Here is a 15,624-nt window from a genome sequence, read left to right on the forward strand (position 1 = left end):
CCCTTCCTTAGAATTGCAAACTCTATGATTTCATGATCACTTTCACCCAAGCTTCCTTCTACTTTCAAATTCTCAACGAGTTCCTCCCTATTTGTTAAAATCAAGTCTAGAACAGCTTCCCCCCAGTAGCTTTTTCAACCTTCTGAAATAAAAAGTTGTCTGCAATGCAGTCCAGGAACTTATTGGATAGTCTGTGCCCCGCGACATGGGGGACTGTGGAGTGGGTCCCATGCCGCTGGGACGGTGCCGTGTGCCCTGTGGGGGGCAGTGAAGCGGGGTCCCATGCCGGCGGGATGGTGCCACAGGGCGTGTGCACCAGCAGGATGGTGCTGTGTGGGGAGCGGGGTCCCATGCCGGCGGGATGGTGCCACATGGGGTGTGCACCGGCGGGATGGTGCCATGTGGGGAGCGGGGACCCATGCCGGCGGAACGGTGCCGCAGGGGATGTGGGGGGCTGTGGAGCGGGGTCCCATGCTGATGGGGTGGTGCCATGTCTCCCGCAGGGGTATGGGGGGGCGGTGGAGCGGGGTCCCGTGCTGGCAGGATGGTGCTGTGTGCCCCACAGAGGGTGTGGGGGGCTGTGGAGCGGGGTCCCATGACAATGCCTTGTGCCCACAGGTGCTGCAGGTGGTCCGGGAGCAGATCACCCGGACCCTGTCCCTCAAACCCACCTCCCTGGAGCTGTTCAAGACCAGAGTGAACGCACTTAACTACAGCGAGATCCTGAGACTGCGGCAGACGGAGAGGATGCACCAGGAGGAGACGCTGGCCGCACCCGTGCTGTGAGTGGGAGAGGGGCCGGGGCACAGGGAAAGGGACCCTGGCTCTGTATTTGGGGCTGCAGGGGGAGCCCCCTACTCTGCCAGTTGGGGCCTTGGAAGTCTGGGGTCCCTGCTTGAGCATTGGGGGGAGGTCTGGCGGTCCTGCTCCAAGTGCTGGGGGGAGTCTGGGGGCCCTGCTCTGAGCATTGTGGGGGAAGGGCAGGGTCCCTGCGCCGAGCGCTGGCGGGGGAGCCCTGCCAGCCCGCTGGGGCTCAGCACTGCGCTCAGGGTGTACCTGTCCATGTTCCATTTCACCCACTCCTCAGGGAACTGCGAGAGAGGCTCAAGCCCGAGCTCCTGCAGCTGATCCGCCAGCAGCGGCTCCTGCGGCTCTGCGAGGGGACCCTCTTCCGCAAGATCAGCAGCCGCCGCAGACAGGGTGAGGTCAGGGGCAGTGCCACGTCCTGGCACGCTGGGCCCTGACCCCCGGGGGACGGAGGGGGGCGCTTGGCACTGTAGTTCCCAGCCTTTGGGAGGAGTGATGAGTGTCCCTCAGGTGGTGGGGGAGGGGTCCGAGGTGCCCCGGGTGGGCATGCCTGCGGGGGGCTCAGAGAGGGCACTGAAGTACATTCGCTAAACTCTGGAGACCAGCGTGGCTGAACTGGAGGAGTTAAGGGAGACGGAGAGGTACGTGAGGAGACCCCCTGGGACGGTCCCACCCCCGGCTGGCAGCCCCTGTGCTGTTGAGGAGGATGAAAGTCTCAAGAGTAGGAGAACTTCAAGCAGGAGGGTGGGAAACAATCCCAGAATTGGGACCCTCCCTCCAGATGACGCCATAGTGTCCTCTCGCCCTGAGGATGCCCCGCAGCAGCGCAGAAGGGCGGCATGGTGTGGGGAGATCATCACAGCCTGAAATATTTCCCAGCAAAAAAAGTTTGAGAATCCTGGATCTAGATAGACTTGCGTGCAGTGCTGGGGAGGAGCTGGTGGTCATGGTACATGTCGGTACCGATAACACAGGGAAAGGTAGGAGAGAGATCCTGGAGGTCAACTTTGGGTTGCTAGGTGAGACTACAGTCCTGGGTCTCCATAGCAACATTGTCTGAAATGCTTCCAGTTCCATGCGCAGGACTGGTTAGGCAGGCAGAACTGCAGGGTCTCAATGCGTGGATGAGATGATGGTGTAGAGAGGAGGGGTTTAGATTTATTAGCAACCAGGGAACCCTTTGAGAAAGGAGGAGCATATACAGAAGGATGGGCTCCACCTCAACCAAAACAGAACCATAGTGCCAGCATGTAAACTAAAAAGGTGTAGAACTGTTTTTAAACTGAGGGCTGGGGGAGCACACAGTTCGGACAGAGACATCCCTTAGGGGAGGAGGAGACGTCCGTTTGTGGGTGAGCTGGGGGCCCTGACTGCCGCTCTCTTCCTGTCCCAGATAAGCTGTGGTACTGCCGCCTGTCCCCCAACCACAAGGTGCTGCACTACGGAGATGTGGAGCAGGGAGTGCAGAGCCCCCCCATTGAGAGCCTGCCGGAGAAGAGTACGTGATAGCCAAGAAGGGGGTCGTCTCTCAGAGGGGATGTGATCGCAGGATGCCGAGTGACAAATGGGGGAGCGGCGATCGGAGGCTTCTGTTCTCTCTGTAACACAGAGCAAGGGACGCTTGGTGACAGTGGTGGGAAATTCCAAACCGATGGTCTTCCCACGGGGCAGTTAGCCTCTGGAACTCATGGCCACAGGAAGCTACTGAGGCCAAGAATTTAGCAAGATTCCCAGAGAGCGACTATGGAGTGGCCAGAACTGGCATCGTTCATGCCAACACTCAGCCTAGACAGGATATTAACTGTCCTGCTTTGGGGCTTCAGCTGGTCTCTGTTAGAGAGCAGGGGCAGAGCATCCCCATCTGCTCCTGGGGTTTGGGCACTGCCCTCTGAAGCAGCTGGCGTTGGCTACTGAGAGAGATGGGACTCTGGGTAGATGGGCCTTGGCTCTGAGCCTGCCTGGTGGGACCTGGGCTGCTGAATAACTCCGTACTGCTGGCATGCACCCCCCCTGCCCAGCGCCCAAGGGGGCTGCCTTTCCTCCTGTGCTTGTCTTGCCAAGAGAGCTGTGCTGGGCTCCCTCAGGGCAAGTCTGCAGGGGCTTGGGCTGTCAGGGACTGGGGTGGGCTGTGGGGCGGGGGGAGCATGCTGGGCTCTACTGAGTGCCTCTGCCATGCCTCTGTCCCCCCAGTTCCCGTGGCTGACATCAAGGAGCTGCTGGTTGGCAGGGAGTGCCCGCACATGAAGGAGAAGGGCTCCGGGAAACACAACAAGGTCAGCAGCTGCTCCCTGCCCTGCCAGTCACCCTCCTACGCTGGGCTCTGTACAGGCATGTGTCTGTCCGAGGGGTCCCGGGGGTGAGGCTGCCTGATGCCTCCCTCTGCTAGTTATCCACTGCGCTGGTCCAGTGAAGGCAGAGGGAGCAGGGATCTGGGCAGGCGCATGCTGCAATGGCAGCGGTGAAGGGCCAGCAGCCGCCCTGCATTGGCCACCATCAGGGTCTTGCACCCCGCGGGCCGGCCAGCAGCACAGGACCCAGCGTGGAACCTGAACGGGGCAGAGCATGAGAGCCCAGCAAAGAGGTGCTGAGAGCGAACACAGCTGGGTGCTCCCCCACGGCCCAGCGAGTTCACCGGCTCCTTGCCCCGGGTTTTCCCTGCCTGGAGATTGGGAGTCACTGACACCATGTGTAGGTCTGGCAGCTCTCCAGGGGCTTGTCTACACGGGCGTTACTGGGCAGCACCCCAGCTTGCTGCATGGCATCATCCCGGCATGGCAGCCCAGCCCTGCGACCTGTCACTGCAGGGTACAGCCCTGTCCACTGCCTTCCCGGGCCCCGTGCTCTGCACAGCCCTTCCTGCCCTCGCTGCGGCTGCACTCAGGACCGGCTGCCGAGAGATTGAGACGTGCCTGCCGTTTCCCCACAGGATGTCCTGGACCTGGCCTTCTCCATTAGCTATGACGTGGAGGAGTACTACCTGAACTTCATCGCCCCCACTCGCTATGAGGTGAGCCTCTGCCTGGGGCCCGGCGGGCCGGGTTCTAGCTCAGGCTCTGCCGTTGGCTTGGTGGGTGACCTGGGCAGAGTCTCTGCCCCTTTGTCTGTTTCCCCATCTGTGAAAGAGGGAGGTGGCTCCCCCTTGGCAAACCCGTCAGGCTCTGAGTGGAGGGTGCGTGGCAGGGATGGGGGGGTCCGTGCGGACAGATGGCACGAAGCAAGGTGGGCCCAGAGCTTGTTCCCCAGACACGGTGGTCTGAGCTGTAACTCTCTGGGTGGGCCGGCAGTGCCCATGCCGCTCTGGGCAGTCCCACCCCACTGCCGGGGTGCAGGCAGTCGTGCCTTTGTACGATGTGACTGTGCCTTGGGGAAGGCAGGTTCTGCAGTTCACTGCCCGGGCATCCTCAGAGGCTCACAGACCAACCTGGATGAATGGGAAGTTAGTTTCCCTCAGCCTGGGACAGAGGTGAGGGCCCTTGGGGATGGGCTTGAACAGACATCCAAGGGCGAGGGGTGTTGTAGGATCAACAGGGGGGATGCGCATGGCTTAGATCAGATTGGGATGGGAACATGGCACAGGCTAGGAGGAGATGGGCCTGGCCCTGCATCGGGAAGGGATGGAGGAAGAGGTGTGGTGATGGATGGCAGGGGAGTGTGGTGGATGGACGTGGAGCTAGGAGGCGGCGTATAAGATGCCAGATGCCTCTGAACAGGGGGAGGGTGCATGGTGGTCTGGGTGGAGAGACAAATGCAGCGAGGGGGGCAGGCATGGGAGGGGAACAAGGCGTTAGCACTGTCCCTGCCTGGAGAAGACACTACATGCCGCTGGCAGCCCTCCATGCAGGACTGAGGTTGAACCAGTGTGACTTTGCCACTAGCCAAGGGCCTGGGGGGTCAGACCTCCACACAGACGCTGGGGGCCGGGGACTGAGCTGTGGCTGCACAAAGCCAGGTGCTGGAGCCCTGCCCGGCCTGCTGCTGGCCCCTGACCTGTCTGAAGCCCGTGGGCGAGGGGCACACCTGGGGTATGGGGTGGATTGGGGTGGGCAGGAGCGACTACCTTGAGGCTGAGGCCAGCTTTCGGTTATCCCTCAGTTCTGCCTGTGGATGGACGGCCTGAACGTGCTGCTGGGTCGAGAGATGACGAGCGAGCGAACCCAGAGCGAGCTCGACATCCTGCTCTCCATGGAGCTCAAGCTGCGCCTCCTGGACCTGGAGAACATTTCCATCCCTGACGCCCCTCCCCCTGTCCCCAACCCCCCCAGCAATTTAAACTTCTGCTATGACTTCAGCCCCCATGAACAGTGAGGGCCTTCGCCCCGGCCATGGTGCTCTTGCTCCCCTGAGCCAGCCCCAGCTCCTGGCCCTGCTAGCGGTAAGTCTGGGCCAGAGGCTGCGCTGGAAGGGGGAGGAAGGGAAAACCTGACTCCCCACCGTGGCCCCTCTTGCTGGGCAGAGCGAGTGGGGGAGGAAACTCGCTCTGACCTGGGCCGTGATTCCTTTTCCCCCCTTGTCCTGGTTCTGCCCCGGGGGAGCCGCTGCCCTGACCAAGCGGGGCTTACCCCAGTGCCTCATTGCCCCTCACTGCACTGGTGCTGCTGCTGTTATTGCACCATGGGGGTGGCCTGGGGCTCCCCGCTCCCCACGGCAGCCTGCTCCTGGGGGGTTGACAGAGCCTTTGGCTGGTGCCATCCTCCTGCAGGAGTCCTCAGCTGCTGAGCTGGTACGATACAGGACAGCTCGGCACACCCCAGGGAAAGACGCCAAGGTGGCACCTGAGAAGGTACGATCCTGTGCTGCCCTGCGCTCCCCCTGCCGCGCTCTGGGCACGGGACGCACAGTGATAAGTGACAGCCTGAGCGGGGGGGCTGGTGCCTCTCCCTGGCCCAGTACCTGCTGAGGCTTTCTCTGCTGCTGGCTCATCAGCCAAAGGCCTGGCTGACATTCAGCACCGCCCGAGGAAGCTAAAATGTCATGCTGCAGGGCAGGGGCCAGCTGTTGTCCTGAGCTTTGACGTGGTGCCAGCAGCCCGTGTTATTCTTTATGGACAAGAGGGCGTTTGGGGGGAAATCTGCCTTCCAGCAACTACGGTGTTAATGCTGCTGGGGCCAAATGGCTGAGCAACTCGCTGAGGACAAGAAAGGGATTCCTGGCCAGGCTGCCAGGGCCCCACCGGGCCTGTGGCTCAAGCTGCGTGAGGTGAGCCGAGCTGTCCCGGTCCCAGCCCAGCACGGTCTGTCTTGCCCCGGGAGCCACTGCACCCTCTTAGCCAGAATGCTGCCTGCTTCCCTGGCCCCTCACCCTGCTCTGTACTGCTCCGGCCTGGTGCCTCTACTGAGAGGGACCCCATGGCACCAGCCCACCCCCCTCCCTCCTCTGGTACGTGGGACTGTAACAGTACTAAGGGAAGCTGCCTGATTGTCTCAGCACTGTCCCCTGCCCTGGGGCTGAGAACAGATCCCTTCCACCCCCCAGCGTTTGGGCAATAAACACTTGGATGGAGAAACCCACGGCCTGTTTTCTTAAGGGGGGAGTTTGGGGTTCCAGCTCGATTCCTCTGGCCTCCCTGGGCTGGAGCCTGGTTACGGGCAGAAGCCGCGTCGCACCCCCTGCCCTCAGGCAGCACTGGCAGAGGGTGGGCTGGGGCATTGCACAATAGCACAGGGCAGGGGGCTGTTTGAATTCGAGGCTTTTATTAGAGCACTGGCCGCATCGCCGGGTAAAGGCGCCACACGCCGCTTTGGGAGAGTCTGAGGCAGGGCGGGGTCCCAGGAGGGTCGTGGTGGGTGGTAAGGAACGCCTGAAACGGACGCCAGTGTGCTCTGGAGGCAACTGATGGGGCTTTGCCTGCTGGTGTGCTTGGGGCAGGCATAGGCTGGCAGCACCGAGCTTTGTCCTGGCACAGGAGAGGGAGTGGTGAGCCATCCCCCCGCTGCTGGAGGGGGAGAGCAGGCAGTGAACCATCCCCACCCCCACCAGAGCGGGAGAGTGGGCAGTGAGACATTTCCCCTGCCACTCTGCCTCCCAGAGAGCAGGGGGTGGGCTTAGGCAGTGAAGTTCCCCCCTCCCACCCTCTCTGCAGCCCTACGCATAGTCCTGAGCTCAGTCTGTGCTGGGGAGACAGGGCAGGGGGCTTGGATGAGTCGCTGGCCTCGGCCTCAAGCACAGCCCGACTGCATGGAACAGCAGCTCTCGCTGCCCAATACTGCTGAGGAAGGAAGCACCCAACCCCTTCAAGGGGCTTTATCATCCTCTCCCCCTGGCACTTTCGGCTTGTCCCACTGTCTCAGCCCTGCGTGACCAGCTGGGGACCCCTGGAACTCACTGTGGAGGTGCCAGGGCCCCAGTGGAGGCAGTCTGCAAACAGCCCTGCAGACTAGCATCTCCCGAAGGCACCCCGGGGGCGTGCCAGGGAGGGAGCTCAGGGCCTGGCCTGGGTCTCTGCACACCTGGACCTTGGCAGTGGCCCAGCTGCACTTGGTGTTGGACACTAGAACTCTCTGGCCAAGGGGTGTCACAGAACCACCACTCGCCCCCTAACCCAGGCCAAGACGCCGTGGAGTGTGTCCCCCAGCTGGGAGTGGGATGCAACAGCGCACCCATGGGGAAGGGCCTGAGCTGCAGCATCAGCCGTTCTCCGAACTGCCCCAGACAGGAGGGATCTGAGCCTGCCGCTTGGCCCCGCTCACAGGGTGAAGGAAAGGTCTGCTCCACCCACAAAGCGCGACTGGACACACGTCTGCAGGGGCAGCTGGGCCTGGAAAAGCTCAATATCAGCCATGCTGATCCCATGGCACATGGAGACATCCAGGCTCTTCAGCTGTCTGCACTCCCTGCTGATGGCCTCCAGTGTCCTGCAAAGGAGACAAGTCAGGACTCTCTTCCCCACTCCTCCCAGCCTGCAGCAGGCAGGGCGACTCCCCCCTTGAAGGCCAGCTTCAGAGAAAGGCCTCGCGATACTTACCGGCCTGTGAGCTGGCTGCAGCCAGAGATGACCAAGTGCTGGAGTCTCCGTAGAGAGCTAGCGGCCTCTATGAAGCCTTTGTCAGTCAGCTTTCCACAGTGACTCATGGACAGCTGCTCCAGGCTCTGGCAACCCCTGGCCACCGCTACCAGGCTGGCGTCAGTGAGCTCCGGTAGCAAGCTGAGGGACAGCCGCCTCAGGGCTGGGAAGTGGATAACCTGGATGGACAGACGGATGAGAGCCCAGCGGGCAGAGCTGGCCTGAACCTTTCCATAGTATTACAGCCATTGTGCCCATCTGAGTCCCAGCACATCTTCATCACCAGCTCCTGGCCTGGGCAAAGCTTGCACAGAAAACTTCAGAGCAGAAAGTGTTTGGCAGGAGAGAAAAGGCATCCTCCGCCCAGCTCCCACCCGAGCTGTGGCACCAGGGAGCTCTGAGGAATGAGGTCTTACCCCCAATCTCTCTCTGGGTCAGTACCGCTGCTGGCAGGGCAGCTTTCTAACCCAGCCAGCCTGGCATCTGCCCGCTGCCCACCCAGTCGCACGGCAGCTCCCCAGCAGCACTCAAAGCTAGAGAAGCAGATCGCAGCCTGATTCCTCCACCTCGGCACCCTGCGTCACATGGGCGCCTGGTGGGCAGTGGTGACGCAATCTGGTGCCGAGAGGGAGCTGTTAGCACCCAGCAGCATTTCACCTGGTACGTGCATAGGAACATGCAGCCCAGGAGGATTTCACTGGACAGCCACTGGGCTGGGCTAATCCCAATCCACGGTTGGGCTCTTCATACCTTGGTAATGCTGCAGTCAGTCAGCTTGCTGCAGGCCATGAGGTTGAGCTCTTGCAGCTGTTCTAGTGCCTGCAAGGAGGCCCGGTGCTGCTTCCAGGACTCGTTCCAGGCAGAGTCACTGAGGACCTTGGGATCCTGCTCCAGGTTCTGCAGGGGTGGCAGGAAGAATCCCATGTTACCGAAATTCCTGCTGAACTGTGGCCCTGCATCCTTCTGCCAAGAAAACGGACATGTTGCTGAGCCCGGGGAGCTCTCGGCCTCCCATCCTCTGAGCTGTGTCAGGGCCTGGGATCCCAGAGAGAGGGAACAGCCCCCAGACGTCCCGTTCCATGCTGGCCCCCTGCAGGAACCCGAGCTGTGACTGCGCTGCCACCGCCTCCATGCATCCTCGTGTCTGGGCACAGGCTGGCCCTTGGCAGCACTCAGAGAGCCCCTGCTGCCTTAGCTTTCGCTCCACGAGCATCAGCCAGGTTCTGGAGCAGGCTCTCACCTCTCTGCGATGGTTACGCTCCTCTACGCCCAGGAGACCCCAGTCCGTCAGCTCCCTGCACCAAGCCAGTCTCAGGACAGTCAGCCGGGGGAGATGGGAGGCAATCGCTTGGATGCTCACATTGGTGATGGAGACGCAGGAGGAGAGGTCTAATACCCGCAGACTGGGGCTTAGGGACCTGGCCAGCGAGAGGACAGAGCTATCCTGGGGAGGAGAAGGGAATGAGTGAGAAGCCAAAGAGCTGCACTGAGCAATGCCAAGCCTGCCCTATTGGCCAAGGCTCTGTGCAGGAGAGAGCCTCACGTGACCAGGGCTTCCCCGATGGGGCAGAGCCTGGCGGCCCGCCTGCAGGTGAAAGGGTCTGGGACCGAAAGGCAGGGTCCTGCCCCCTCTGCCAATAGCAGGAATTGAGAAACTTACTCTGAGCAGACAGCAGAAGGCAAAGCTGAGGGAGACCAGGTTAGGCCGCAGCTCGGGGGCGGAGCACACTTTCACCAGCTCACTGCCGCTCACGAGGCTGCACTCAGACAGGTCCAGCCTCTGCAGGCTCCGGAGCTCAGCAAAGCCCAGGAAACCCCTGTCCGTCAGCCGCTGGAGCTTCCCCAGGCACAGGCTCTGCAGGGCTCGCAGCCCCGCTGACACAGCAAGGGCAGCCCAGTCAGACAGCTCAGAGCACCCAGTGAGGTCCAGCGCGGTCAGGTGGGGCTGGTGCGTACAGAGAAGGCCGATGGCCTCGTTGGAGAGGTCCCTGCAGTTCTGCAGCACAAGTTCCCGCAGGCACAGCCCCTCCACTTGCACCAGAGACCTCATCACCGGCGAGGTGATGCTGGTGCCGCTCAAGTCCAAGGCCCTGAGGCTGCTGGCCCGCTCCTTCAGGAAGCGCAGGAGGTTGCGGAAGGACAGCAGGGCAGAGGAGTTGTAGTTGCTGGACCCGTGGTAGGGGTCAAACTCAAAGGTGAGGTGGCAGCGAGCCAGCGAGAGTCTGGCCAGGCGTGGCGCGCAGCCTGTCAGCCGGTTGAAACTGAGATCCGACAGGTAGCGCAGGCCGGCCAGGTTCAGCTCCTGGAGGTTGGTCAGTGCTCGTTGGGCTTGGCCGATGCTCTCTGGCTTGGAGAGCAGCGTCCCGGACATGAAGAGGCTGTTGCAGCCACTCAGATCCAGTGAGGAGAGGCAGGGGCAGGCAAGGAGGAGGTGCATGAAAGACGTCTCAGTCAGGCTGCTCCCACGCAGACACAAGCTCTGCAGATGTGGCCCCAGGTGACAGGAGACAGCCTGGATCACATCCCGGGAGACAGTGGAGCTGTCAAGACTGGTCAGGCTGATGCAGCTCACGCGCCGTCTGGCCAGGCTCTCAATGGCAGCCAGGGAGGCAGAGGTGGCTGGGATGTTGTACAGGATGTTCTCCTGGAACCGACAGGAGAGAGGCTATGTGGGAAGGCAGAGCAAAGGCACTCCCCCATCCAGGCCTCTAGCAATGCCCCCAGGAGGGGAGGCAGGACTCCAGGGAGAGATGGCTTGGGGGAAGCACTGGGGACACAGGCTAGCACAGGCCTTGAGGCTCCAAAACCTGGGTCTGGGGGCAACAATAGAGGTACCCTAGGCTCCAGAAACACAGCCAGGGAACAGCCCCTTAGTTGGGGGCAGACTGAGCATGTGCAGAATAAGGCAGTGAATGCAGGTCCCAGGGAGTGACCACAGGCGTGCAAGCCTGTGCACTGCCTGAGAGCTGTAGGGGGGAGGGAGGACTGCAGAGTGAGCCTGGAGGGGACTGAGTGCTGCAGTGAGCTGAGGGGGTCGGGGGACTGCATTCAAGTATGTGCTTGGCCTGGCTCTGTAACTCTCCTGTGCTGTCTAAGAGAAAAGAGGAGGTGTTAAGAAGATCCTTGCAAAGCCACTGCCCTTGCTCTACCAGCCACATGGTGCCACCCAGAGAGCCTACAGGTGGGTGAGGCTCTGAGGGACTGTGCAGAGTGGCTGCAGAGGCTTGGGAACTCTCGGCACTAGCTTTGGGGCCTGGGGCCGTTGGCTGTGGAGTCCGTCCCAGGAAGGGGGCCACATGGCAGGTCTTCCCTGAGGATGGTGCCCTAGAAGCAGGGACTGGACTCGGCCCAGAGCCGGCTGCCTGGACACATGTGGGATCCAAAGGGGGGGCCGATTAACACAGGCTTGTAGCCGGTCACACAGGGGACTCAGCAGGACTGGGCCAGTGGGCACGCCGCGTGGATGAGGGCTGCAGGGAGGGGTGGGCTTTACCTGCCGCAGGGAGTCCTGGGCTGCAAAGTACCAGGTGTGATTCACCAGAGAGGCCTCCTTCCTGTCGGCAATGGGCAAGAAGCTGAGGATGTAGGTGATGACCTGGGAAGAGAATGGGAGACACATGAGGAAGGGCCCCAGAGCAGGACTTACGCAGCACAGAAGAATTAAGGCATTTGCTGGGGAAGCCATGACTGGAGAACAGCAGCAGTGAGACACTGCTGTACAGTCTTCTTTAAAATAAGAACACAGCATAACTGATGCCCTGATGTCTGCCTGTGTCTGCAGCCAGCCTGAAGCAATAGCTCTGAGAGATGTGAACTACCTTCTTTGTGCAGATGGTGTGTGAGCTCTGAAATGCTAATCTAAATGTCAGGATGATGAACTGTCTCACTCCAGACAATTTCAGCTGAAACTTCCAGCTCACGTTTGTATCCCACAATCCCAAACTGCCTCTCCCTCCTTCCCAGGAGACAAAAGCCCCAGCTGTTCCCGACTCTAGTGCCAAAGGAGCCAGCTTCCCCCAGACAACTTCCACAATGTCAAGCTATATGATCAACACAAAACTCTGAGTATGCTGTCAACTTAGAGACAGCGCAAAATCAAATGATCAAATTCAACAACCCAGAGACGCTGCACTGGTTCCGTGAGTCATTGTCCTGTTTAATGAATCAATAGACCACCTCCTTGTTTTAATTTCTTGGAAGCTTCTGCCCAATTCCCAGGCTGCTGCATGGGAGTGCTGAAGAATTCAGATCAAGTTTGCCATGCACATGGCCCCGAGGAGAAATGAGTGTGACCACTTCTGTGGTGGGACACAGCAGCTGGCCATGCACAGAGACGCTGCCCAAGCATTTAGGACAGGAAGTGAGGAATGCTTTATCCTAGTATGCTTGCAGGCACAGTTCCCAACCTCCTTTTCACCCTGTAATATTTCACGTGCACTTTGACCAGTGCTGTCTCAAGGGTGGGCACTAACTGACAGAACTGAAGGAATACCCCGCACAGCTGTAGTGGGAGCAAGGCCAGCTGGGATCAGGATTTTGTTTGGCTCCAGCAGAGACGTTGTAGTTACATCGGTGGTGTTTTCATTCCTTGATCAGAACCTCGTGACTCCACACCGAAGGACAGAGAGGCCCAAGAGTGGTCAGAAAACAGCGTGGCCTAGGATGGGGCTGTGACGGATTTGGAGCTGCCTGTTTTCATGGATCCACTCCAGCTTTTAAACAGCTCCTTGGAAGGACCCCTTCACTGTGCCAGGTCCGCAAGGGGTCTCACTGTTCCTTCAGGGTAGGCCAGGCAGCCTCAACGCTTCCAAGACTGAGCTTTGGGCTCCAGCACTCCTGCCTCACACCATGAGCTCCACCCAGCGTGTCCAACTGAGACAGATTCCTGATCAGAGACCGTCACACTCTTCTGGGACCAGCGCACCTCAGCCAGTGTTTGCAGTGACACCAGGCAGAGGTGGGTTTGTTAGTCACCCAGAAGACAGCATCGGGAAGTCCCTAGGTTAGTACAGACAAGCAAAGGTTAAGACATGGTCCATCCTGGCAAAGCCAGCGTTCACCCAGCCACGCTGCCTGGAATCCATTTCTGGCCCTCTCCCTCGGTCACCTCTTTGTCAGTCCCAGGTGAGAGCGGCTGAGCCTCTCCAAAAGCCAGCTCTGATCCCCCTTCTGCCAACCCATGCTGAGGTGAGGTCACATGTTCCACCTGCCAGAGATTCCAACGTCCTTGGGCCTCCCATTGTCATTCTGGATCCTCCACTGATATGGGTCAGCTTCAGCCAGTCCTTTAATGCCTCGTTCATCCCACCCCAGCCAGTTCTGTGACACACACACACCTCACGGCTCCTGCTGTGCTCTAGGTGTAGAGTTTACCCTTCTGCACAACGGGGTGGCAATCCCACGCTCGGTAAGTTACTGCCATGCACATCCTTCATAAACATATTAGACCAGTCCACTTCACCACACCTGTGACGCTTCCTGGGCACTGCATCAGGGCCAGGCCACTGGGGGGTTTCCCCAGGCATCTGCTGAGTTAGTTCAATGGCAGCATTGTCAGAAATGCCCTAGGAAGAGGGGGTGGGTCCCTGCAAGCATCTGAGAGCCAAGGCAAGGGCCCTTCACTTGGCTGTTCCAGCCTGGTCGCTGGCAGAGCTCACCAAACTGTTCCAAATCCAGGAAACTGCCAAGAAAGACCCTTGGCTGGCTCTAAGGACAGGGGGCGTGCGGGGGGGAAATGTTATAGGGAACAGTCCCCTCCCCCAGGTAAGGACTCTAGATGTGTAGAATTTTGTTGTTGTAAAATCCCTTTTTCTCTTATGCTCTGCTTGGATCCTGAGGTCACACGAACACTGCTGTGGTCCGAGAGAAGGCTGTTTGGTCACTAGCTCCCCAGGGGAAGACCCACAAATGCCGAGCCCCATCACACAGGCAGGGTGAGCACGGTCAGTCCACAGGGGCCTGGTCTAAGAGTGACAGTATCATCACCAAGTCCCACAGGGGATCAAAGGCATTGAGGGAAGAAGCTGAGGGAGGCCAGGTAATAAAAGCAGATAAGCAGTCTGGAAAATTCTAGCGAAACTGTTCTGCCAGGCTATTGCTTGTTACTGGTAGGTACTTTGGGTCATAGCAGAGCTGAACGTTAGCTGCTCTTATTAGCATCCTTAATGACCCCTCAAAAGGGTGTTTCCACAGCAGCACTATCCTCACTGTACAGAAGATGGCTGAATACTTTGTGCTTTTTAAGCTCACACCAACCTCTTGATGCAAAGGTTTCTAACATAGAGCCACATCCTGCGGAATGCTGAGCACTCCCAGCTCCCTCGGAAGTCAAAGTTATCCCAGTGAAATCAAATCCCAGTGAAACTGAGGCTGCTCAACACCCAATAGAAACACCCAACGGTAAGTTTGGACCACAGAATAGAGTGTCTCAGGATTTCTGCTTAGTTCAAAGATCTGCACCTCTCGAGTGCTTTACCAGCAGGGTACTGTGGCCAAAAATTCCTTGGCTCAGCCTGTGTTCCTTGCTTTCCCCTCACATTGTCCCCGCAGGGGTTAAACTAGAAGCCGGAGTACCCACAGCTAAGGTGGAGCTTGGGGGCTGCGTGGGTATAGTTTTATGTTTCTTAATATAAACAAAGCTCTTTACAAGAAAAACACCAGGAAAAGAGATGCTGGCTGATTTGGAGTTTTGGTAATGGGAATCCTGAGGGGCTCAGGGATGAGGGGGGGCAGCATCCCACATCCCAACAAGGGCCTGAGCCAGGAGGTCTGAGCCCGGAGGATAAGCTGCCTGAGCTAGAAGCAGCGACTAGATTCTACCCAGAGCCAACTGGCTGGGAAACACGTGGACCCTGCTTGCAAGAGACCTAGTGATCATAGAGAAGGGCCCTGTGCCAGGTTATAACATTGTCTTCTCCAGTGAACAACTTACTGGAGATTATAGCAGTTGGCTGTGAACAGCAGCATCCCTTCAAGCGCTGCACTTGGAGTGTTTTTATTGCAGGCTGTGGCCACAGAGGCATACACATTCGTCCTATAATGTGTGGTAAAGGTGCGATGAGCCCTGAAGAGCCATTGCCCTCTCTGAAGCCATGAGGGAGCAGCATCTCTGGTGGAGTGAGTCCCTGTCCCCGGAGAGCAGGACGAACACTGGTAACACAGACGCCAGCAATAACATTCTAGCGGCCCATTTAGATGACACAGGCTGGGCCCTGCTACCAACCTAGAGCCCAAGGAAACACAGGAGTGTTGTCCTAATTTGAATCCCAGTTCTAGTCATATGAACTCTTGTGACCTCCAGCCACTGACGGGACTTGGAAGTGCCACAGGGGTCCCCCATCAGCCCGCTGCCGTCCAGCCTGAGCTATCAGAAGGTGTTACCTCCATCGGGAGCCTTCGCATCTCCATGCCGGTGTCCGGGGGACGGCAGCTGCATCTGCCCCTTCTTGGGACCCCCAGCACGGATTGCCCCTGCTCAGGCCCAGCTGCTCCCCTCGGTTCATCCAGGCGAGTGCCTCAGTCTCTGGAGTCCAGACAGAGCTATCAACACCTGGCCCTCCCCAATGCCCCCATCCTGTCTGTCTGTCTGTCCTACTGCCCCCACGTCTGTCTGTCCTACTGCCCCACCCCCTACCCCCTGTCTGTCTGTCCTACTGCCCCACCCCCTACCCCCTGTCTGTCCGTCCGTCCATCACTCACGCGCTGCCCTGTCCCTACCACCCCACCCCAGTGTCCGTCCCACTCACTGCCGGTCTCTGCGCCCGCCCTTCCGGGTTCACCTTGGCAACGCCGCAAAGGCTGCTGGGAATGGTAATCTG

The 15,624-nt window shown here is 59.4% G+C and overlaps 2 protein-coding genes across 7 annotated transcripts in view; one reads left to right on the forward strand and one right to left on the reverse strand.

Moving 5' to 3' along the window:
• Positions 1 to 6,310, forward strand: part of ELMO3 (engulfment and cell motility 3) — a 22,754-nt gene extending 16,444 nt beyond the window's left edge. For all 5 annotated transcript variants that reach the window (XM_032788473.2, XM_075073732.1, XM_075073733.1 and 2 more), the window contains 6 exons: positions 619 to 782; positions 1,088 to 1,200; positions 2,201 to 2,305; positions 2,998 to 3,080; positions 3,734 to 3,814; positions 4,900 to 6,310. In XM_032788473.2, the coding sequence (XP_032644364.1) occupies positions 619 to 782; positions 1,088 to 1,200; positions 2,201 to 2,305; positions 2,998 to 3,080; positions 3,734 to 3,814; positions 4,900 to 5,112 (759 nt within the window). In that variant the 3' untranslated portion in view covers positions 5,113 to 6,310. The remainder of the gene's footprint in view (positions 1 to 618; positions 783 to 1,087; positions 1,201 to 2,200; positions 2,306 to 2,997; positions 3,081 to 3,733; positions 3,815 to 4,899) is intronic.
• Positions 6,311 to 6,478: 168 nt separating this feature from the next.
• Positions 6,479 to 15,472, reverse strand: LOC116829594 (Leucine-rich repeat-containing protein 29). Of its 2 annotated transcripts, none has more exons than XM_032788478.2 (7): positions 15,188 to 15,472; positions 11,301 to 11,402; positions 9,468 to 10,451; positions 9,048 to 9,251; positions 8,558 to 8,704; positions 7,769 to 7,986; positions 6,479 to 7,658 (listed from the first exon to the last, which is right to left on the reverse strand). In XM_032788478.2, exons 1-7 carry the CDS (start codon positions 15,212 to 15,214, stop codon positions 7,490 to 7,492), a joined length of 1,851 nt encoding a protein of 616 aa, XP_032644369.1. In that variant the 5' UTR covers positions 15,215 to 15,472; the 3' UTR covers positions 6,479 to 7,489. The 2 variants fall into 2 exon arrangements, with proteins under 2 accessions (XP_032644369.1, XP_032644367.1); XM_032788476.2 differs by having other exon boundaries at positions 8,558 to 8,770; positions 15,188 to 15,400.
• Positions 15,473 to 15,624: the final 152 nt, after the last annotated feature.

Source organism: Chelonoidis abingdonii, chromosome 19 (assembly GCF_003597395.2).
Source record: "Chelonoidis abingdonii isolate Lonesome George chromosome 19, CheloAbing_2.0, whole genome shotgun sequence".
Classification (NCBI taxonomy): Eukaryota; Metazoa; Chordata; order Testudines; family Testudinidae; genus Chelonoidis; species Chelonoidis abingdonii.